This window comes from Callorhinus ursinus, unplaced genomic scaffold, assembly GCF_003265705.2.
Source record: "Callorhinus ursinus isolate GAN/ISIS: 27379988/994484 unplaced genomic scaffold, GSC_fseal_2.0 scaffold6, whole genome shotgun sequence".
NCBI classification, from domain to species: Eukaryota; Metazoa; Chordata; class Mammalia; order Carnivora; family Otariidae; genus Callorhinus; species Callorhinus ursinus.
The window spans coordinates 37,375,135-37,399,238 of record NW_027397068.1 but is presented as its reverse complement, the minus strand read 5'-3'; the positions used below and the strand labels follow the sequence as shown (position 1 = coordinate 37,399,238).

General features: G+C 39.7%; 1 protein-coding gene across 2 annotated transcripts in view; it reads left to right on the top strand.

Annotated features, from left to right (window-relative positions):
* Nucleotides 1-24,104, top strand: part of MAN1A1 (mannosidase alpha class 1A member 1) — a 162,223-nt gene that overhangs the window by 136,088 nt on the left and 2,031 nt on the right. For both annotated transcript variants that reach the window (XM_025864927.2, XM_025864919.2), the window contains exons 7-11: nucleotides 1,354-1,477; nucleotides 3,412-3,505; nucleotides 10,783-10,898; nucleotides 15,463-15,682; nucleotides 16,445-16,617. In XM_025864927.2, the coding sequence (XP_025720712.1) occupies nucleotides 1,354-1,477; nucleotides 3,412-3,505; nucleotides 10,783-10,898; nucleotides 15,463-15,682; nucleotides 16,445-16,617 (727 nt within the window). The remainder of the gene's footprint in view (nucleotides 1-1,353; nucleotides 1,478-3,411; nucleotides 3,506-10,782; nucleotides 10,899-15,462; nucleotides 15,683-16,444; nucleotides 16,618-24,104) is intronic.

Sequence of the window (24,104 nt, the reverse complement as noted above, 5' to 3'; positions counted from 1 at the left end):
TTCCCAGTTGAACCTCATAGCCTTCTCTCGGGCCACCTTCCCAGTTGGACCTCATAGCCTTCTCTCGGGCCACCTTCCCTTCGCTCCATTCAGCAGCGTCAGGAGCTTCTTCTAGTTCTGGCTAGCCCCTCTGTGTGCTCTCAGTGTCCAGATGCTCCCTCTCACCATTCTTTCCTCACTAATTCATATTCATTTTTCAACAATCAACTCAGGAGTCTCCTCCTTGAAGAAGCCTTCTGTGCCCCCACCATAGAGGATTGCATGCCCTGGCCCTAGGTGCTCAGAGAATTTTTCACACTCTTATCTTGAGCACTTACCATATTTAATTGGAATTATCTATGCTTAGGTCATTCTCTCACATTACACTCTAAGATCTTTAAGAAAAAGGTGATTTATTCATTATAATCATCTTTGTAACCCAATGCCATGCAGAGTCCCTGGCAAATGGTAGGCATGCAATAAATGTGCATCTGAACTAAAACCAAAATGTGGGTTTTCAGCTTTCTGCAAGGGAATTTACTGGTCAGATCCTTGACTTTATTCTTTATTTCAATTATCACATTAAGTCTTGACATTTTAAGTGGCTCTCCAAAAATAAACTGTACCCAAGAGAGTATGACCATGTCTCAAAAGCCACTTTGTGTGTGTGTGTGTGTGTGTGTGGATGTGTAGGACTCAAAACCATTTCTCCAAGATGAGGCATGAGGCAATAATTTTTGAAGCTCATGCCTTTTGACCCCTTTCAGATTTGAATTACATAATTGTGTTGAAATTCTTGAACATAGATTAAATGGGTCAGGGAATAAGTGAGCGCCCTGGAAAATATACTTAGAAAATAGGGAAAATAGTGTGGGGGGAAACAAAACAAACTCTAGTAAGTGGAGGGAGGGTTTGGGGAGAAGTGGAGTATGTATATAATCAATGGAGCTTTGAAATTTATCTTATATCAAAGAAAACTTTTAAATATAATGTGACTATCTGTAATAGTCCATGGACTCTGAGGCTAAAATTAATTAAAATGTTGGAGGGTTTTATGTGGGATTTGGGGTATGTTGGGGGGTGTTTTATATTCTATTTGGAATGGGTGTGCATCTCTATATGACACCTGTACCTTCCAAAATATTTGTCTGTTTATCAACAGCAAGCACATAGCAACTTTTTTTCTGACTTAAGTCAACACTGATTTTCAATTTGTAGATTAAGAGTCAAAGCCTGAAACCAGCAGCCAAAGATACCCAGATAATTAGCTGAGGTGCTATTATTCAAAAGCTGTCTCTTTCACTTCTACTATTTAGAGCTGCAAAAATTGGAATTAGTCTGACCCATAACTGTTCAATCTCTTCTCTTCTTTAGTGGGATTGGAAGGAACTGGCCCTGGGCCTCAGGAGGCAGCAGTATTTTGGCAGAATTTGGAACTCTGCATTTGGAGTTTCTACACCTGAGCCACTTATCAGGAAACCCCATCTTTGCTGAAAAGGTGAGATTCTCCAATACACCTTGCATTGCAGAGCTGCACTTGTGAGAAACAATATCCTGTCCTGGAAGCTTTAGTAATACTAGATGTGGAAAAGAACAACGACGTTTAATACAGTTCTTTATGAAGTTTTATTACATGTAGCATTTCATTTTACCAAACTGTAAACCCACAGTCAATCCATGGCACCATCTAACTCCGTGTGAGACAACATGGTATACACGTCAGATTCTCTACACCTCAAGCAAGTCACTTTACCTCTCTGAATCTTTTTCCTTATCTAAAAATAGGTAATGTCTGGAGTATATGAAGCAAGTATGGGAAAGACTTTTTAAACTCAAAGTATAATACAACTTTGAGTATAATACAAATTGAATCTCTTTCTAATTTTCAAGAAACAAACCCATAGATATTTGAGTAAATTTATATTCACCCCACCACTCTGCTCTTAGCTTCCACCCCATTTGTTGCTTCCCCTTATAGCAAAATTTCTTGAGGGAGTGGTCTCTCTTACCCCCCCCCTTGTGTCCCCCGCTCTTGAACACTTTCCAGTCAGGCTTTTCTCTCCTCCACACCTGTCTCGATGACTGGGGAGCTCTGTGTTGCCAGGTCTGGGGATCGTTCTCAGCCCTCGTCTTCCTCACCCTCTCAGCAGCTGACACGCTTGGTCACTTCCTCCTCCGAGACACTGCACGGGGCTGCAGGCATATGGTACTACCCTGGTTTGCCTCCTTCCTCAGTAGAGTGCTCCTTCTCAGCCTTCTTTGTTGGATCTTCCCCAATGCCCCAACCTCTAAATATCAGAAAGCCTCAGGACTCAAACCTGGACCGCTTCTTTTTATGTTCACTGTCTACATTATTTCATCCAGTCTCATGGCTCCACAGACGGCCTATTGCCGTTGTTGACTCCAAATCGATCATTCCAGTCCCAGCCTCTCCCACACTCTATATCCGACATTTCCACTAAGAGGTCTAAAAGACACCTGCTACTCCAAATGCCTTAGACTCAACCCCCAGACCTGTTTCTACTGCAGTCTTCACTGTCTTGATAAAATGCCACCTCAGTTTACCCAGTGGCTCAGACCACAGATCTGGAGGTCATCTGGTTCCTCTCTTTTTGGGAAACCTTAGGTCGAGTCCATCAGGAGATGTTTTGGCTCTGTCCCGTTTCTCTGCTCCCACCGTTTCCCGGGACTCTAACATCTCTCACCTGGACTCTGCAGTACTCACCTGGATGCTCTTCCTCTCTCGTCCCCTCAATCACACGAAACTTCGATGGCTTCCCATCACACTTGGAATAAACTAAGCCTTCATTTTGGCCCGTGACGCTTGCATGATGTGGGTCCTGACTCCCTCTCTCCTCTCTCTTTGACATTCTCCCCTTTGCTTCCTCACCTCCAGCCTCAGTGGTCTTGCCAAACCCACTCTCTTCTCAGGGCATTTGTGCGTGCACCTCCCTCTGCCCCGGTTGCTCTTCCTCCAACTTTCTGCATGGTTATTCCTTGGCTACTTTAAGTTTCGGCTCAAACCCTCTCCCATCAGGCTCCCCAGACCTCCCTGACTAAGTGTGCAGCCTCACGACCTCACATCACTCTGTCCCATTGTTCTCTATAACTTTTTCATAGCATCTGTTACCACCTGACATATTTATATGTGCTTATTATCTGTCTCCTCCCACTAGACTGCAAATTCCAAGAGGGTAATGACTTTGTTTATCCACTGATAGATCCCTAATTCCTTCTGTGGCATCTGGCAGATGAGTGTGACTGTATTCACTTACTGCGATTATTTTTGTAAGCTGGGGGCGACTCTCTTTGTTCTAATTCTTTTAAATCAGTCTTCTTTCCTAACATGGAAAAATGTAATGGAGAAAGAGAGAAGAATGGCACCAAAATTGTGTTTAGATTTTCATAGTAACATCTCATTTTCTATTGTAGGTAATGAATATTCGAACAGTACTGAACAACCTGGAAAAACCACAAGGCCTTTATCCTAACTATCTGAATCCCAGTAGTGGACAGTGGGGTCAATGTAAGTCAAAAGATTAGCATTGTCTTAGCTCTTTGTGATACCCAGCACTGCTCTAGTAACAGACAGAAGGAGGATGAAAAAGCACAAATCTTTTTGGGGAATGTTTCAAAAAGGGGAAAGTGGGCATGGTTCCTTTACTAAATAGGCTTCTCGTAAGGGAGACTATAAATGTTACCAGGGATCTAGATTATTTGTTTTTCGTGCATAAATGTGAGTATGATGACATGTAAGCACATTTAAATTATTAATCAGGAAGGGAAGATCTGGTTGGGTTGTGTGGGGATGTTAGCCTGTAACAAGCCGGTCATGTGGATAGAAGGGAAAATTGTTCCTTTGTGCTATTGACTGTCAGGGTTTTGCACAGAGTAGCTAGATCATTCTACTTTATAGCATTTTCTCTTTTTCTTCTTGGCTCCAAGATGAGAGAGGAACCTGAATCTATAAGGGTTAGGAAATTGAAAGAGCAAATGGTATTTTCTCTACTTAATTTTAAGCCAGCCGATAATGGTTTCTTCCCAGTAGAATTATCTTCAGATTAGGAGAAAGCACTATGCAAGAAGCCCTCACTTCAGATCCCTTAGGGACTTTGACAGGTGGTATGAAGATTCAGAGTAGTTGAAAGAAATGTTCTCAAGTTGATTTGGAAAAACAGTGGTAGATGAACGCAGCAACTGAGAGCAGGTACAGAATACTAAGAGAGGTGCCTCACGGTACGGGGGATATTAGCAGTGCCTTACAATTTTATTCTAATTTGAGTATTTTCTTTATATTTAAATTATATTCTTAGATGAATATGCCTCACTGTTACTGTAGAAGTACTTTTCTTAAAGAATAATTTAGTAGAATAAAAATTGTGCTAAAATCTCTGTTTGTAGTGGCTATGGAAGGCCTAGCTGTTGAGACTGTAAGACCATAAGGTTGCCACTTAGCCAAGTGTGGTCTGCAGATCACTGCATGTCCCTGAGACCGTTCACAGGGTCCCAAAGGTCAAAGCTATTTTTATAATAATACTAAGGCTTTCTGCCTTTTCACTGTGTTGACATTTGCACTTGTGTTGCAAAAGCAGTGGTGGGTAAAACTGTTGAGGCCACAGCAGGAACCATGGCAGAGGAGCCGGATAGTACTAATAATCGTATTCTTCACTGACAATAAGAAAAAAAAGGTGCCAGTTTCACTTATGAATATTTTTAATGAAGAAAAATTAATGGAGTCTAGTAAATCTCAGCCATCGAGTACACTTCTTTGCTGTATAATAAAAGATAGTGCCTGCCTCATAGAAAAGCACTTGTGTGATTGTTTGAGTCACAGGCTGAACCAGCCACTTATTGATGCATGAATCACCATTTTTGCTTGAAAGAACAACTGAAGACAAACTTTGGTTATTCGGACTTGGGTAATTGGTAACCATGTTCTCAAAAACAGGCCTGTCACTTCAAAGAAAACTGACAGTATCTGTGCCAATGATAGAATTTGAATTTCTAAATGAAAATTAGAAGTTTAAGAAATGTGTATATGCCACCATGACCTTAACACCTTTAACCAATACTTAAAGACTTTTCTGGGGTACCTGAGTGGCTCAGTTGGTTAAGAATCTGACTCTTGATTTTGGCTCAGGTTATGATTTCAGGGGCATGAGATCAAGCCCCATGTTGGGCTCCACACTGAGCATGGAGTCTGCTTAAGATTCTCTCTCTCTCCCACTCCCTCTGCCGCTCCCCACCCTCTCTAAAAAAAAAACTTTTCTGATGAGAGTAGTGGTGGTATTAACAAATGTGGGTTTTTATATCATATAGTGAACTGTGTCAACACTTGGAAGATCTGCATAATTAAGTGAACCAGTATTTTCCAAATGACCAATACATGCTATTACAAAATCATGTGAGCAAAAAGATCCATTCAAAGTACAAGACAGACCAATGGATTTTAACGTAATAGTACAAAAATTCATTGATGTGATTTCTACTTCCACATTACAACCAACATTTAAAAAATAATAACCTTTAAAAAACTACTTGTCAAGTTTTGTTTTAGTGTCAAAGAAAAATATCCACAATTATCTGAAAAGACTCTTAAAATACTTTCTTTTCCAACTGTGTAACTGTGTGAGGCTGAATTTTCTTCATGTATTTCCACCAAAATGACATATAGCAACAGGTTGAATATACAGCAGATACAAAAATCCAGCTGTCTTCTAGTACAGCAAAAATTTTAAATATTTGCAAAAATGTAAATCAGTGTCAGTCGTTTAGCTAATTTTTTATGTTGTAAAATATAATGTTTTTATGAAAGATATGTTATCATAATGGTTGTATTCTCATTTTAAATTAATAAAATATTTTAACTTAATTTAAATATTTTAAATTTCATTTCCAATATGGTAAATACTTAGAGATATTACATAAACAAGTTATTTGGGTTATTTATTCATTTTTAAGAGTGTAAAGCATGCTGAGACTAAAAGTTTGAGAACCATTAAGAGTATTTGAGATAAAATAGAACTTGAGTAGCTTTCTGAGTACAAGGACCAGATAAGATTCTCTAAAAGGACAGGCATTTTTAGCATTTTCCTTCTCATGAATGATTTTAAAAATTGAAAGAAATTCTCTATGACTGACTGTTATTTAGAAGTCACTATGAAGAGGGACAAAAAGTATCAGTTGTACTGGAACATCCCAGTTTTAGCTTCTGGGTTACCAATATATTGTGTATTTGGCCATGTTTCCTGGTACGAAGGGCCCGTTATATTTGGATTGCTCATGGACCAGTTTCTTGATGGCAGACAAATAGGGTTGATGACTCTCATGTCTGCTCTCCCTCCCCCACCCCTATCCTGTGTTCCAGCCACAATGGAGACACACTTATTTTTTCGTTCTTTAATCAAGGCCCGCTTGGTCATATCCAGGTCTTGGTTTATGCTGTTTCCTCAGCCCTATTACCTCTCTTCTGACTAGTCCAGCTCAATTGCCCTTTCTTCTGGGGGACCTTTTTCTGCAAGACCCTGGTTGGAATTTGTTAGTACCCACTCATCCTCTACTTACCCCTTCCTCCCCTGCACCAGTACTTCAGATTTATCTATCATTATCTTTTTCAAAATGATTCATATACATCCCCATCTTCCTAGGGATCCAAAACTTTTGAGGCCAGTGCCATTGTTTTAGTGGATATTTGTTAACCCGGCGCACCGTATCTTACACTAGCAGGTGTTACTTACTTACTAGTAGGTGAATTTTGTGAGTATTCATGCACTCTGTTTCCAGTCTGTCTTTCTGCCTCTGCTTTTAATAATGGTTCTATTTATTCTCTGCTCCTCAGTTGTGGCTGAGAGGCAGCATCAGGTCATGGTCACTGATAATATAAAGAGATCTTGCAACTGTTGAGGCCAGATGTGGGACTCCATGTCTATAGACAGAACAATTATCATTCTTTTTTTTGTTTAAGATTTTATTTATTTCATTATTTGTTTATTTATTTGAGCATTGGGGGGGGAGCATGAGCAGGGTGAGGGGCAAAGGGAGAAGCAGACTCCCTGCTGAGCAGGGAGCCCAGTGTGGGGCTCAATCCCAGGACCCTGGGATCAGACACTTAGCCACCTGAGTCCCCCAGGCGCCCATTCTTCTTTGATTAATATAACAACATTAATATACATACAGTGTCACTAGCATCATTGGGGGAATGCTTTGAGAAGTTCAGGTTCAGATGAAATATACAAAATAATAACAAAGATTCTGAGTGTTTAATCCGTTTTGTCTTATTTTGCTACTTGTTTTATCTCTTAAGTATTAGGAATCCTTTTATGGGACTTATTCCTTTTGGGAAAGAAAGAGTAAATTGTCTTCTATAGAGAAGTGCATAATATTTGAGTGATTATAGTACACATTACCTTCAGAACATTTGGGACTAAAAATACCATATATGTTCTTGTAGAAGTGGGAGGTTCCTTCCTGCTGATAAAATCAGGCATGTTCTCTCCCACACCCACTAAATATTTACACAGGATTGTGTTGCCAACACAAATAGTCCTCCAGATATGGGGAAGCACAGTGAGTGATATGCTAAGTTGTCAAAAAGGCTTGTTTCTTGTTTCTCCTCTATGTTCCTTTATTTTCATTCTTTCCAAATATGACTAATTTATAGGCAGGAAATAAAAATATAGAAAATTAACTGGCATTTACCAAAATTAATTCAAGCAAATGTATTATTATGTAACCCTTTTTCCTTTTATAAAAATCACCAAATGCCCAAACTTGCTTCTTCCATCCATTATAGAATCATAACCCAAGGAGGGAAGAAAATGAAGCTGCTTCTGGCTGTTAGCTTTCAATTCTCATTGCTTTAACTCTGAAGAGCGTGTCTGCATCATGGCCATCATTTCCTATTACTTCATTTAGTCCTTGTTGTTTTGACAGTAACCGGACAGTGATTTGCTTTACCATGCATCACTTGCATTTGTCTCCTGAATCATGTTTATAACAACAGGGCTTGTTATTGATGAGATAGTACTTAGTGTATTTAGTTTGTAAATGTCAGAGGTTTCTGTGGTAATTTATTTAGGAAATTGCAAAGGTCACTTCAAACACTGCTGTTTTAAGAATCAGCCTTACAATTGTAAAACACTAATTTTACATTAAAATTAAAACCAGCCTTTATGCCATAATAAAAATCACATATTTCACTACTTAAAAATATAGCCCTCCTAGCTTGAATGGGAATAGTCCTTATTAAGACTTACTTAACAAGAATTTTTCCTTGTTCATCAGTTGTTTACTAAGTAGCTGCTATATGCAAGCTACTTTCAGGGGCTGATGTGGACCAGGAAGCATGATAGGTCTAGTCCCTGCCCTCCTGTATCATGATCTTGTAGAGAAGACAGAGAAAAAATTCTACCATTTTAGGAAGTTGCGAAGTGGAGTAGACATGTGCTCTCAAAAAGTGTATAATGGGGGCACCTGGGTGGCTCAGTCGTTAAGCGTCTGCCTTCAGCTCAGGTCATGGTCCCAGGGTCCTGGGATCGAGCCCCGCATCGGGCTCCCTGCTCAGCGGGAAGCCTGCTTCTCCCTCTCCCACTCCCCCTGCTTGTGTTCCCTCTCTCACTATGTCTCTCTCTGTCAAATAAATACATAAAATCTTTTTTTAAAAAAAGTGCATAATGTGGGAGTCAGGAAAAGCATCTCTGAGGAAGTGATATTTAATCCTAGACAGGAAGTTTGAGTGAGAATCACTCAGTGAAGGGGAAAGGAGGCAGGTTACACACATGGGGCAGAGAGAACACCTTTAGAGCTCCTGTGGTGGTAAGGAACCCGCTGGTTTTGAGGGGCCAGAGGAAGAGCCCTATGGCAGAAGGATAGAGAGCAAGCAGAGAGACACTGATGGTGACATGGGGAAGATGGAGACCACGCAGGCATCCAGGTCTCCGAAGACCCAGCATTTGAGTCTTTGTCATTGAAGGCTTCCAGTTAGGATGATCCAGTTCACATGTTAAAGGGGTTACGTTGGTCTTACTGAGGGAGCAGACTGCAGTGGCATTGCCATTCGAACTTCCTGTGGTGATGACGACAGTGTTCAAGATCTTCCCTGACCAGTACAGTAGCCCAGGGAGACGTGTAGCTAGTGGGCACTAGGATGGCCAATGACCGAGGAACTAAATTGTTTTTATTTTTTTTAGTTAATTTAAATGTAAATAGCTACATGCTATTAGAGTGCAGAAGGCCATATAATTGGCCACTGCAGACTCAGAAACAGGAGATACTGGCAGCTTCAGCCAGGATCATATTGGTGAGGACAGAGGAGTGGATAGATGGATGAGATATCTAAGAGGTGAAATTAGTAGAGCTCAGTAGCTCATGTGGGGGCCAGGGAGTGAAGAAGTGAAGAATGACTCTCCGATGTCTAACTTGCACAGTTGGAAGGGTGATGGGGCCACTTAGTGAGACAGGGACCCATGGCAGAAGGTAAGGTTGAGAAGGAAAAGAGAATGAATTCAGTTTTAACTGTTCAGTTTTAGGCCCCCGTGTAAACCTCCAAGTGGAGTTGTCAGGAGAAAGTTGTCTCGATAGTTGTACAAAAACAGATTTACTTTCATGTGACAGAGTCAACAAAGGTCTTATTTTTAAAAAAATGGATACATAAAATTCGTTTTGAGTTATGAAACTTAAAATGCAGATTTCCAAAATCAGGCTTATTAGTGCTCAAACTCTCTATGAATTCTAAGAATGATACTTCAAATGGATTATATCTCTGTTTTTGTAGGTAGATATGCTTGGGAAATTAAAGAATTAATTCAAGCAATAGGTAGAAGAATGCATTTAGTGTTACATGGTAGAGAGCAAGCAATTCCAAGTGCAAGATCCTGTGTGGGCTGTGGGGTCAGGTGGCCCTTGCCAGCAATGTGATCTCCTTTAGCCTCACTCAGTCTTAATATTTTTCACTTTTAATGAGGATACCTACCCTATAAATTACATGCCATATAGTTGACACTGTATGTAGTGGATCTGGTATAATAAATGGCAGTGGGGGAGGATTGCAGGAATGGAGTATTAGGAAGATGTCTCCTGCCCTGTCATCTTTCTCACTGGCCTCGCCCAAAGGATGTTGACCCTGCAGATTATAACACTGGAAAACCCATCAAATAATAATAATAATCACAAGAAGCTGAGGAGCTTCTTGTTCTATTGCAAGCCAGTTCTTTTTAAGGTTTGTTAATACTCATAGTATTTGACATAGCTTATGTTACTGAGCACTAAAGCAATCAAAATTTATTTGAATATATACTGTGAAACATTTTAATTTGGTGTATTTTTTAAAACTTTATTTATTTGACAGAGAGAGACACAGTGAGAGAGAGAACACAAGCAGGGGGAGTGGGAGAGGGAGAAGCAGGCCTCCCGCGGAGCAGGGAGCTCCGCATCCCTGGGGCTGGGGGGGCCCTGGGATCATGACCTGAGCCGAAAGCAGACGCTTAATAACTGAGCCACCCAGGTGCCCCTAATTTGGTGGCTTTAACTAGAGAAACTGATTTTTGGAATTAGGGTTGAATATATTTTTTTATCTCCATGTTTACAAAACTACCCTGGTAATTATTTAGAGTATATGACATTAGTTAACAGCACATCTGCTCGTTTCAGAGTATCTTCCTGAAAACAAGAGATTTGTTGGAATTTAAATGTAACATTGAGTTGCAGTTGACGTAGGGTTTTGCATCCCAGTTACTAATGTGATTTTGCTGCATTATCTGAATTAAAGCCTGAATCACTCTGAAATTCATTTTCCTCTCTTTGTAGATCATGTATCAGTTGGAGGACTCGGAGACAGCTTTTATGAATATTTGCTAAAGGCATGGTTAATGTCTGACAAGACAGATCTAGAAGCTAAGAAGATGTATTTTGATGCTGTTCAGGTAAACCAATATTTAATCACCTTTACCACTAAACTAACATAATTTGCATATTAATCAGCCTTTAATGGGAAATGGAATACTACACAAGTGGGTTACAAAATATTTCCAGTTAGGCTGAGTTCAGTGTCTGTAATATAATTATAACAATAGTAATCCCACCTCAGTAAAGATTCACATATCCAAAAAAGAAATATTTTTCTTCAAGGAGTAGGAGTGTGTAACCAAAATTCAAACTAAAATTTGTGTCAACACTTGTCTCTTTTTACCTCACCGCTATGGATTTATTTGTGAATAAGAATTTCCATACTACATTTTAAGTGTTCTTTACATGCAGTAAGTTCATAAAAATAAGTTAGAAATTGTTTAGCAAAATATATAGGAGGTGGCCAGTGTAAGAGTAAACTAAGCCTCAAGCAAATGTAAGCCTCAATCAAAAATGAAAATAAAATTTGAAAGTAAATAAAGCAAAAGAAGAATATTATTGTATATAAAATACTTGAACTCACACCCAACTTTTCAGAAACAAATTTTTTAGCAGAGCCAAGTGCCTTTGTGATTGATAAGTATTTTATATGGTAACTCATATTTTTTAAATATTATCAGGGCATCTCAAATAATGTTATAAAAGTATGGCTAAATCAGAAAAATGTTTTATTGACTATTTAGAATTTTTTTTATAACTGAGAGTATTAATTCTTAGGTGGGGAGGATGGAAATTTGTAACTCCTCAGTAATGTAGCTACTGTTCTAAAATTAGTCTCCCCAAGAGGAGGTCTGGGTAATTTAGACATAATAATCCAATTTATTCATTTAAATATGAATGCAACTTGCTTTGCTCTGGTTGGCCAGATTGAATATTACTGTGGTTCCCTCCCACAGTCAATAAGAAGCATCACTAAATACAGCAGATAGGACTCTTTACTGTTTCACAAATAGAAACCAGAACGCCTTAGTTAGTACACTGGCTTTCATTTAGCACAGCCTTAATTAAGGCACATGATGAACATAAAAAGCAAACTAGGATATAGCCCACATGGCCTCTGCCAGGTTTGTTTTTCTTCATTCCTATGAGGTTTCAAGTTTTAAGCTAGGGAATTCTCCAAACAATATGGTTTGTGTTATGTCGTTTTTTTCATGACCATCCTAGCAGATATTTTAATTATTCTAATCTTAAAGTGGCCCCCTAAGATCTTGATGTTCCAGGAAAGGCAATTTTAAAATGTTCTTTGAAATATTTTCCTCCAGTTTCTAGAACTATACCCACACAGCTTTTAATATATTGTATTTAGACAAACCATTGACAGGAAAATCCATTAAGAACAAAAGAAGTAAAGTGTTTCCGGTTTCTCTTAGTAGTAAAAACATTTTCAATCCATTGTGTTTTCAACTTAGAAAGCAAAGCGAGAACACTTAACTTTCTGATTGGAGAAGTAACCATGTCTTATATAACAAAGTTTCTTTCTGCTAAGCTGCTGTACTTTTAAAAAACATTAAGGAGAAGATCCCATAATTATCATCCTGGACAGTTGAGTTCCTGGAGATACAGTTCTTCAGCTTTAGCTTCAAGTAGATTTTGGAAAGCATTTAATCCCAGCATGGTCTGTTTTCTTTGATTGTTTTAATAACAAAATACTTTGGGCTTTCAACTGGCTATTACGTTCTTCTCTGGAGACCACACTAAGAATTCACTGTGCTAGATGTTCATTGTACCAAGGATCCACTGGAGTGAATGGTACCTGGGCACATGAAGTATTAGACATTTAGGTTTCTAAAGGTTTCATCAAACTAATTTTTTCTCAAATATGGAGGACTGAAATCACAAAATACATGATATTCTTTTTTCCTAATCAATTCTCTGCAGATTTAACACATATTTTTAGAACCACTAAAGACTATTTTTTCCTCCTTTATATTTATTTACACTTTCCCACAGGCACACAAACATTGCTTTGAAGGTCTTGGAACTTCAATGTAGTTTGAAAGGTAGCATCTTGGTCAGTTCAGAATCATGCCAAAAATAATATAGTACTTTATTCAGGATCCATAACAGGATAATAATATTTCTCTAGTCCATGCTCAAAAGCTGTAACTTTTGCCATATAAAAAGAATAATTTCTTGGGTGATGAACAAGTGTCTGCTTGAAGAACTTTATTGCAGTTTGTGCTATAAGAAGTGTGAATAGTTAAGATATTCAGTTAAATAAGAATGAAATATTAATATAATAACTAGACCATCTATAAAATTAGCTAACTGCAGTTAATGAGCACAGTAGTGTGTTCATTTATTTCTTACCATCTTGATGTTTCAATTGTTTATTTTCAATAAAGGTAGGAAAGGTGTTATCTGTGTGTTCATTTTCATTCATTCTTCTCTATCACAAGTTTTGTCTGTGTCTACTATTCCCAAATGTACTTCCTAAAAAAACTATTTTTTTTATAATGGCATAACAGGTATGGACATAGTCATAGCTCTTTTTCTTCTATGAAGTAATTGGGAGGGGGAAAAACACATTTCCTGTTACAGCAACAGTTCCAGTTAGCCATTCCAAACAGTTATACCTCATTTTTGCTTTTTAAAATGTAAGGCTTATTTTATGTTTTCTATCTATTATAAAAGAATATCAACAGTCCTAGGGCAAAAATAAAAGATATTTTACAAATCATTCTTGTAAACGTCATTTCTCCCCAGTTTACAGACCTTTATTCTTTTTTTTTTTTAAGTTTTCATTTTAACACCAGTTAACATACAGCATTGTATTAGGTTCAGGTGTACAATAGAGTGATTCAACACTTTCATACATCACCCGATGCTCGTCACAAGTGCGCTCCTTAATTCCCATCACCTATTTCGCCCATCCTCCCTCCCCTCTGGTAACCATCGGCTTGTTCTCTATAATTAAGGGCTTGTTTCTTGATTTGTTTCTCTCATTTATTTCCCCTGTACTTGTTTGTTTTGTTTCTTAAATTTCACATATGAGTGAAATCATATGGTATTTGTCTTTTTCCAGCTGACGTATTTCACTTAGTATTATACTCTCTAGCTTCATCCATATCGTTGTGATGGCAAGATTTCATTCTTTTTTGTGGCTGAATAATATTCCATTATTGCCACATCTTCTTTATTCATCAATCAGTAGGCACTTGGGCTGCTTCCATGTCTTGGGTATTGTAAATAGTGCTGCTATAAACATAGGGATGCATGTATCCCTTTGAATTAGTGGTTTTGTAATGTTTTATTTTTATGTTCAGTTAGCCAACATATAGTACATCATTAATTTTTGATGTAGTGGTCAATGATTCATTAGTTACATATAACACTCAGTGCTCATCACATCATGTGCCCTTCTTAATACCCATCACCCAGCTACCCCATCCTCCCGCCCCCCACCTCTCTGTAACCCTCAGTTTGTGGTCTTGGAACCAGAGGAGTCACAGAGCGAATCGGGGTGCCTGACCCGGTAGAGTCCCCAGGCAGTGGAGCCGGGAGGCAGGTTGTGGTCTTGTATTCTTCAGGTAAATACCCGGTAGTGTGATTGCTGGATCACAGAGTAGTTCTATTTTTAACTTTTTGAGAAACTTCCATACTGTTTTCCACAGTGGCTGCACCAGTTTGCATTTCTACCAATAGTGCACAAGGGTTCCTTTGTCTCTACATCCTCACCAAAACCTGTTGTTCTTTGTGTTGTTGATTTTAGCCATTCTGACAGGTGTGAGGTGATATCTCATTGTAGTTTTGTTTGTGCATTTCCTAGATGATAAGTGATGATGAGCATCTTTTTATGTGTCTTTTTTTATTATATACTAATGTGCTTTTTAATAGAATTATTAGGGAGGAATTTAATTCAAGTGTTACCACAGTGGAGATGTGAGTGATGATGATAAATAAAACTTATCAAGTGCTAGTCACGGCGTTGATGGCTTCATACACTAAATGTTGCGGAGTTTTCTCAGAAGATACTACTATTCCCTTTTTATGGTTAAGGATACTGAGATTTAGGGATACAGCAAGCAAATTACCCACCAAGTTCACAGATAGTGTCAGAGTTGGAATTTGAGGCCAAGCAATCTGACTCAAGAACGGCACACCTTTCCCCCTCAGTTTACTGCCCTCTGAGCCTAAGAGAGCCAAAGGCAGGATAACACTCCCCGACTGGACTTTATACACAAATACGCTCTATTCTTCATCCATAGTGGGGCTTGTGCTTTGTGTCATTTCTCCATTGTGAAAATGGAAATGCATTAACCATTAACCTCTACACCTGTGGCCTCTCTTTGAGAAGGGGACAGCTTTTGAGGTCTGAGGACTACAAATGTTTGGTCGTGGAACCAGGCAAAACCGACTGGGCTGGCCCAGCAGCAACAATCCTGACTAACCAGACTAATAAGGCAGAGACTAGGGGAGGAATACAGAAAGCAATAACAAAATTTCAGGTGGAATCAGATTGATGACACCAAATTCAAACTGCAAGTGATGTTTTATTCTTTTTCTCTCCTAGCGTGGAGAGTGTTTTTAGTATAAATTTGGAAGGGATTTAAAAATGTTGAAAATAAGTCTGATTTGCAGGCAATTGAGACTCACTTGATCCGCAAGTCTAGTACGGGGCTGACTTACATCGCAGAGTGGAAAGGGGGCCTCCTGGAACACAAGATGGGTCACCTGACCTGCTTTGCTGGAGGCATGTTTGCACTTGGGGCCGATGACGCTCCCACGGGCCTGACCCAGCACTACCTTCAGCTTGGGGCTGAAATTGCCCGAACCTGTTATGAATCTTACAATCGCACCTGTGAGTACCTGTGATTCTTCATTTTCAATCTATTCCCACAGGCTTCTTTTTTGTTCAGTAAGGACCATTGCCACTGGGCCACCAAAAGAATATCCAGTGTGCCTCATGAAGCTGGAAGCTGATGATGAATATTTTAAAGGAATTTATATTTTTTACTTTAAGAAGCACTGCCTTTCTAAGTAGATACATAAAAGTATCTACCCTTATTTTTCCCAAGGAATAAGAATTGAAGCCATACAGGGTTAAGCCAGGCTAATTTATTGACCCTGCTTTAGGTAAATAACATTGGTTAAGAATCTCTGTCCCAGGTGCAAAAGAAACTTAGTTTTTTATGCCATTATTAACCTTTTCAGTATCTCCATGAAATAGAGTCTGGCTCCCTTCTTATAAAACAGGAGTTTGAAGCCCAAAGATTAAGTAACCTCTCATGACATAATGACATAGAATTCTCAACCACCGGTTTTCCAGCTAACTAATAAGGGGTGCTGTAGTGCCTTGTACCTACCCGGGGGGCACTCAGTAAGTGATGGTTAAATGAAAGAAAATAACAGATCATCGTGATGCTTTAAAAAGGACTCTCAGATGACTGTATTTTAAAAGTATGTCAAATATTGTTTATTATAGGATGTTTATAACCATTCCTTAAAGCAATTGTTTTGACATCTCTCTTGAATGTTGTAAAGTACTTTCTCATTTCATTTAAGTTATAGAACTGAGCAGCATCCAAGACAATAACCCTTATCACCCTTGCATGCCCTTTAGATATGAAACTGGGACCGGAAGCTTTCAGGTTCGATGGTGGAGTTGAAGCCATTGCTACAAGGCAGAATGAAAAGTACTACATCCTACGGCCAGAGGTTGTTGAGACTTACATGTACATGTGGCGACTGACTCATGATCCAAAGTACAGGAAATGGGCCTGGGAGGCCGTAGAGGTGATGTTTTAATTTGGTTATATTTCTTATACATAAATGTCTCAGGGGAAAATGCTCAGTGATTTCTTTAAATCTAGCATATCAATTTTTCTAGGATTTTTAAATCTTTGAGGGGTGGGTACAGAGGGAGAGGGGGGAAAGAGAGAATCTTAAGCAGCCTCCATGCCCGTCACAGAGCCCAGTGGGGGCTCCATCTCACGACCCTAAACACGACCTGAGCCAAAAATCAAAAGTCGGCCGTTCATCCGACTGAGCTACCCAGACCCCCTGATTTTTAAAGGTTTAATTAGAATTTTTCCCAATTCAAGAATGAGTGTTTTCAGTTGTCATCCTATATCCCTGGCTTCAGCTTTGCTTTATGTAATGGTGATAGTAATATACCTACTTTGATACTAAAAGAGATATTTAGAAAGGCATATTATAAAATTAAGTTCCCACAGCCATAGAAATAATGGTCACTTAATTCCACAGTTACTGACAATCTGGGGATAATGGCCTCTGCCTGTTGTCTGTTTTGAGAAGGCACTACATTGGTTGGTTTGTTGTTTTTATGAGTCTTTGGGCACTGAAATGAAAATATGTGCTTCTACTTAGTTTCAACCTAAATAAAAAGGTAAACTGAGGCAAACTCAAAATTGTCCATAAAAAAGAGTTTATTCAAGGACAGCAGAGGAATTGCAATTCAGCAAACACAAGTGAGTCATTTGAAGTTTCAAGGTGGGCTGTATGTAAAGAAGAGAGAATTCAGATAGAGTCTGTTAAAATAAAAAACAAATGGGCACCAGCTTTGAGAATTCCCTGAGCAGATAAAACCAGTCAAGTCGTACAAATAAAGCACAACTTAGCTATTTTGTGAGACCAGCCTGACCTGGGTCAGTTCTTGTCCATTCCATAAGTAAAACTTCCCAAGGGGTGGATATAAGGCAACCTCTGGCCAACTCCCTATCATCCCTGTATTATCAGTTTTCTGTAAATCTGGCATGTACAGAAAATCAGTCTCATGGGTCCTTAAGTTTTGTTTTCCTGAGGGTACGTGCGTAAGATTTTCTGTTTTCTGTCTTCCGGTTCCAGTTCCATTTTAGATTGAAATTCTTCCACAGAGTAATTAGCTACTTAGATCTAACTTTTAGAAAGAATCTATAGAAGAACTATTTTGTGCAACAATATTCGTTCACTGACCTCAGGTTTCTCTGAATATCTATAAGCTTTCCATCTATCCAATGCGCTGTTTGAATTGTCTTCGTCACCCCTTGGGTCTCTTCCTACAGAACATGGCGTATGATCTTCCCAAACTAATCTAGTGAACACTGTGTGCTGGTACCAGCAGCCACACTCTCCAGAATCTGCATCAAATAATGTTAATTTTAAGAGCTATTATTCTGGAAGGAGTTGTGGTGGAGCATCGAGGAGATAAGAACACTTTAATTACACTCACTGTTACAAAGTTAGCTGTCTTTAAAACCGGACTGTTAGAAATAACTTCTCTCCAGGAAATCTAAAATGAATATATTGCCTTTGTGTAAGTTATAACTAATATCTTAGGAAGCCGTTGATGAATCTTGCTTATTACCCTCTTCGTGTAGTGTGTGCCTTATCACTGGTCATTAGTCATTTTAAGTAATAACGATTCTTTAGGCCTCTTTTTGTCTTCCACTTCTTGCAAAGTTTTCTAATTATGTTTAGTCGGTGGTAATTCCAATTTCTTTAAATTTATGTTTTTTTCCTCTGAAAAAAATGTATAAAAATTGAGGTTCATCTAAGCTTTAGTGATAGGAAATTATTTTGGTTTTCACTAGGCCAACAAAAGAATTTAAGGCTAATAGTCACCTTGCAAATATCAGTTTAAATTGAAAATATCAGGAATAACATATTTCATCAAATGTAAAACCCTCTAATTGATAAGAAACACCATTATTTTGTACACCACTGAGAAAGTACCACACCACCAATTAAATTATGACATGCCAATTTTAGAGTTGTTAAAATGTGAAAAATGTCTGAGAGAGAGAACTGATACAAAAATGGAAATAAGTAAATCTCTATGGCCGTGTGAATGGGAAGCTTTGGTTTGCTTGGTTCTTCAGGGGAGCGTGTTTGTGGGGTAATAAATTGGTTGTAAGGGTTAGGATTTTTGTCTGTTGTTAACTTCTAGTGTAGCATATGATGTAAGATTGTCTCCCTGTGCACAGTCTGAACCCTCCGAACCAACCCCCGCCCCCTGCCCTCGCTTTTTGCCATTAGTGCTTCTGCTGGAACTTGAGGTAGAGCAGGGAGGGGGAGCGCTGGGACGCTGGCCTTCTTTGAAGCACAGAATCCTCAACAGAGGTAGTGTGGTGGCACTCGTTTCCCTCGTGTGACATCCCCTCAGCCCTCCTTTGTTTCAGCTACAGCTGCAGGGACCACATCCCTGCACCTCCCCACCCTCCCCACCCACCCCCTCACCCCACCCCACGCCCACCCCATGCTTCTCAGCTGCCCCGGCTCTGAGCTTCTTCCCAGGCAGCTGGCTGTGGTCAGGGAGGTGGGAGAGGTGAAATCCCCAGGGGCGGTCCTGAACCAGTAAGGTATCAGAGTTGAGGAACAGCTAGCCCAGTCCGTCCCCCTTGGCAGAATAACTCTGAGATGCATTCTGCATGATTCCTCAGAGGGTTTCCAGTGGGGGGTAGCCTTCGTGGCCCACAGCTGTCACCTGCTCAGCACGTTTCATGGGCTCTTCTCCCTCCCCCAGTTCACTTGCCCTGCTCATTCCCTTCCTGATGTCACCTCCCTTAAAAACTTCCTGCATCTGGCCCTTGCCCTCACGCTCCATTTTTAGGGGAACCCAGACGAAAACACATAGACTAGCCTTCCCCTCAAAGAAAAGACCTCCCCGTCGTCTTTGCCAGATGGCTATTCCGCATCAATTCAAGGACTTTGGAGTTTTAAAAAAAGAATATACTACTAATAAAGTAATTCCATTTTTTAATGGCTGAAAGTGTTAGAAACTTACTCCTTTTGAAACCAGAATTTACAGTGTTTTGTGCTCTGTGGAGGTCCTGGGGGAAAATCTCTCCTGTCTTCTACACTTCAGCTCCTCAGTTGTCTGAAGACAGCTCATTCTGCCCACGGGTCCCTCCTCATCCACCGTTTCTCTCCACCTCCTCATGACGTGTGTGGTCTCTCAGGGCTGAGCGGTGTGACCCAATAACCTCTCTTCTGAGTGTTATTTTTCCCACAGCCGATGGTCCAACTTGGTTTTTTGGTGGATTGTAAAACCCCTGGCTTACATCGAAGTTGTGGTCAAATGATATTAGCTACTGTATTAGTTCCTGTCGAGACATCTCTTCTGTTCACCCTTGTGTTCAACCACATTTGCTATTTGTAAAGTATTTGTCAGCCTTCTTCCCATCTTCTAATGAAGCACTCCCTTTCCAGACTTCTTGCACTCATACGATAAACCTGCTTTCCTTGTCTTAGCTGAATTTCAGAATAGTAACGCTGAACACAATAATAATGTCAAACAAGATGAAATTATATAATCCAGCATAGGATACTAGAAACTTCTCCGCAGGTTACCAGCAATCCATTAATCACAGATGTTCACACACCTGTGAATCTATGTAGCAAAAATTACATTTACCTCATGGTTCTTTTGTTGTTCTCAATAATGTCATGAAAACTTCATTAAACTCCTCGCTATTATATATAATATTCTGATAAAGCTCTACTCTAAATTATACCTATGTATTCATGTATGTCTTGGTAGTTATAGATTATACAATGTCTATAAAGATATATGTACGGATTATATGATGTCTCCCCCGGTCCACAGTAGCAGATAAGCCTTATACAGGGAATTTTTTATCCTTCTTTTTCCACACAATTTTTTCTAGTCTCCTAAATCTGACCTTCGCCATATGGACATTCTGGCTCTCAGAAAGTGATATGTCTTCCCAGTTCCTGCTTCTCCCTCCCCAGGCTTGATCCCTGTTTCTGGACTCTTTGATTTGTCTGTTTTGCTAGGTTCTACCTATGAGCTCAGACCAAACTCAACCATTCAGCCTTATTATGAGCATTGTTCCCTAGAATCCACTATTGGAGATCTCCATGGATCAGCCATTATTCTAACACATTTAACCTAAAGATAAGAGAATTCTTTTCTCTCCCTTTCTGACTTACGATTTAACTCATGCTGCTCACCATTCTCCTACCTTCCTCCCTCCTAAAGAGGTAGGGTCCCTTGGGGTCTGGGTTTGTTTAGAGTTCCAGTAACTGTAAACATTTTCCTATTTTTCTTTTCTCTGCTTTTAGCGCATCCCGGCCACATATGGTCACTAATAATGTAAGCATTTATGTAAAATCGAGGTGGTCCCTATGCCTAGAGTCTGAGGGTCCCAAGAACAGATTGCAGTCAAATGACATTCTCATCAGACTATGCAGCATAAATACATGACTGCTTCCACTGTTGAGATGCCGCAAAGCCAGGGCCCGTGATGGGTGCCCAAGAGGGCTGCTCATCCCCAGCTTCATATTCCTAAAGTTCTAAAATTTAGATTTGACATGATGGCTTTTCATTTTTTAAAAGTCAAAAAAAAAAAAAAGCCTCTGGCATTTTCCCCTTTTTTTTTTCAATTTGCCAAAAGCCTCAAAAAATAAACGTAGCTAGACCTCTCTAAACCTCTGAAAGATCCCTGTCACTCTGCGAAGCATGTCTTCATCTTGTTTTATTCTCCTAACAACCCCATGTTGAACCAAGGGACACTGCCCGGGTACGGGCATGTCAGAGACCCTGGTTAAGGAGTCCAGGCCCAGGGTTCAGCCCCTTCTCCTGAGATGTTAGAACATGTGCTGGATAACTCTGACTCACCACATTAAGGCTGAGTGAGAAGAAGAATGAGGGTGAACTGAAGAGAGGGAAAATGGTTGGGCATTGTCCATACCACAGAACAACTCTTTCCCTATAATTAAAAGAAGGATCTTACAGAAATTTCTATGGGAGAGAGGAGTTGGCAGTTTATCATGCCTGGTCCTCTCATTAGCTTACATCACCAAAGAACTTCAAGGCAAGAAAATAAGAAAAAGTTTTGTTGTTAAAATCTTTTTTAGGAAATGTCTGGAAGTAGGATTTATTTATGTTCCCTAACAACAAATTTGTCCATTTCTTCTAAATCCTGGTGTTTTTTTTTTACTTTTTTACAAATAATCTTGGGTCTACTCCAGTGTATCTGGTATTTGACTTTTTAATCAAAAAGAACTTCTATCAAAAAAGGAAGGAAGGAAAAAAAAATAATAGGACCTGAAATTTCCTTTCTGCAAGCTTTCCCCCGGCTTGGTTTGTTGTCTGCAACAGAGAAAATAATCAAAGCAGTTTTTAAGTTGATCATCTTTTCCCAGTGGCTTTTTAAAAAGTACCAAATCATGAGGTATTTTCTTTGTTCATGTAGCCTGCAAGTTGTTAGGTTGTTACCTAAATTTTCATTCCCACACTGCCCAACTCATCTCTTCTCCAAATACTCATTATAGTCGAGAAACTTCAGGAATGTAGGATCATTTGTCTCCAGACAGTTAAGAAATGGACTCATCCCATTTTCTTCCATACTAAAGAAAGGAAAAACATATTTTAGAAACAGATATCAGCCACATTTTTTTTCACCGCTTTCCATTTTCTTCTCTGATATCTGTGACCAATATCACTAATTAGTACTCCACCATCAGTGTTTACAAAATAAGATGTTCTGGGTGTAGCAGCAGCTGGTTTTGGTCCACTACACTTTCTCAGTTATTGGGTTTCTAATCCCAGTTGACAGTAACAGTCTCTCTAGATCAGGGGTCAGCAAGCATCTTCCGGAAGAGCCAGAGGGAAGTAGGCCTGGGGGCCATAGGCAACTGCAGGCATACCTCCTTTTACTGTGCTTCTGCTCTGCTTCATTGTGCTCTGCAGACACTGTGTTTTTTACAGATTGAAGTTTTGTGACAACCCTACGTCGAGCAAGGCTAGTCGGCACCATTTTTCCAACGGCGTTTGCTTGCTTCATATCTCTGTCACATTTTGATAATTCTCACAGAATATTTCAAACTTTTTCATTGCTGTTATATTTGTTAGGGTGACGTGTGATCAGTGATCTTTGATGTTATTATTGTAGTTGTTTTGGGGTGCCACAAACGGCACTCTAATAAGACAGAGAACTTTATCGATGAATGTTGTATGTTCTGATGGCTCCACTGACTCGCCATTCCCTCATTTCTCTCTCTCTCCTCGGGCCTTTCTATTTCCTGAGGTATGACAGTCCTGGCATTAGGCCAGTTACTAGCCCCACCGTGGCCTCTAAGTGTTCAGGTGAAAGGAAGAGTCACACATCTCTCAGTTTCATTCAGAAGCTACAAATGATTACGTTTAGTGAGGAAGGCATGTCAAAAGCCAAAAAAAAAAAAGCCAAGAAAGGCCAAAGAGCTAGGCCTCCTGTGCCAAGCAGCCACATTGTAAGTGCAAAGGAGAAGTTCTTGAAGGAAATTAAAAGTGCTACCTCAGTGAACACAGGACTGATAAGAAAGTAGTATGCTGATAGGGAGAAAGTTTAGTGGTCCGGATAGAAGATCAAACCAGCCACAACATTCCCTTAAGCCACAGCCTAATCCAGAACAAGGCCCTGACTCTCTTCAATTTTGTGAAGGCTGAGAGAGGTGAGGAACCTGCAGAACAAAAGATGTTGGTTCGTGGCGTTTAAGGAAAGAAGCCGTCTCCATAACATCAAAGGGCAAGGTGAAGCAGCAGGTGCTGATGTAGAAGCTACCGCAAGTTTTCCAGAAGATCTAGCGAAGATCGTTAATGAAATGGCTGCACTACACAACAGAATTTCGGTGTAGATGAAATGGCCTTCTTTTAGAGGAAGATGCCATCTAGGACTCTCATAACTGGAGAGGAGAAGTCAATGCCTGGCTTCCAAGCTTCAAAGGACAGGCTGACTCACTTGTTAGGGGCTGATGCAGCTGGTGACTTGAAGTTGAAGCCAGTGCCCACTTATCATTTCAAAAAATCTTAGGGGCTCTAAGAATGATGCTAAATCTACTCTGCCTGTGCTCTATAAATGGAACAACGAAGCCTGGATAAGAGCTCACATGTTTACATATGGTTTCCTGAATATTTTAAGCCCGCTGTTGAGACCTACTGCTCAGAAAGAAAAGATTCCTTTCAAAATATGACTGCTCATTGACAGTGTACCTGGTCGCCCAAGAGCTCTGATGGAGATGGACAATGAGATGGATGTTTTCATGCCTGCTAACAGAGCAGCCATTCCGCAGCCCATGCAGGAGCATTTTGTCTTTAAGCATTTAAGAAATACGTTTCATAAGGCTATAGCTGCCATAGACAGTGATTCATCTGATGGATCTGGGCAAAGTCAGTGAAAACCTTCTGGTAAGAATTCACCATTCTAGATACCATTAAGAACATTCATCACTTATGGAGGAGGCCAAAGCATCAACATTAACAGGGCTTTGAAAAAAGTTGA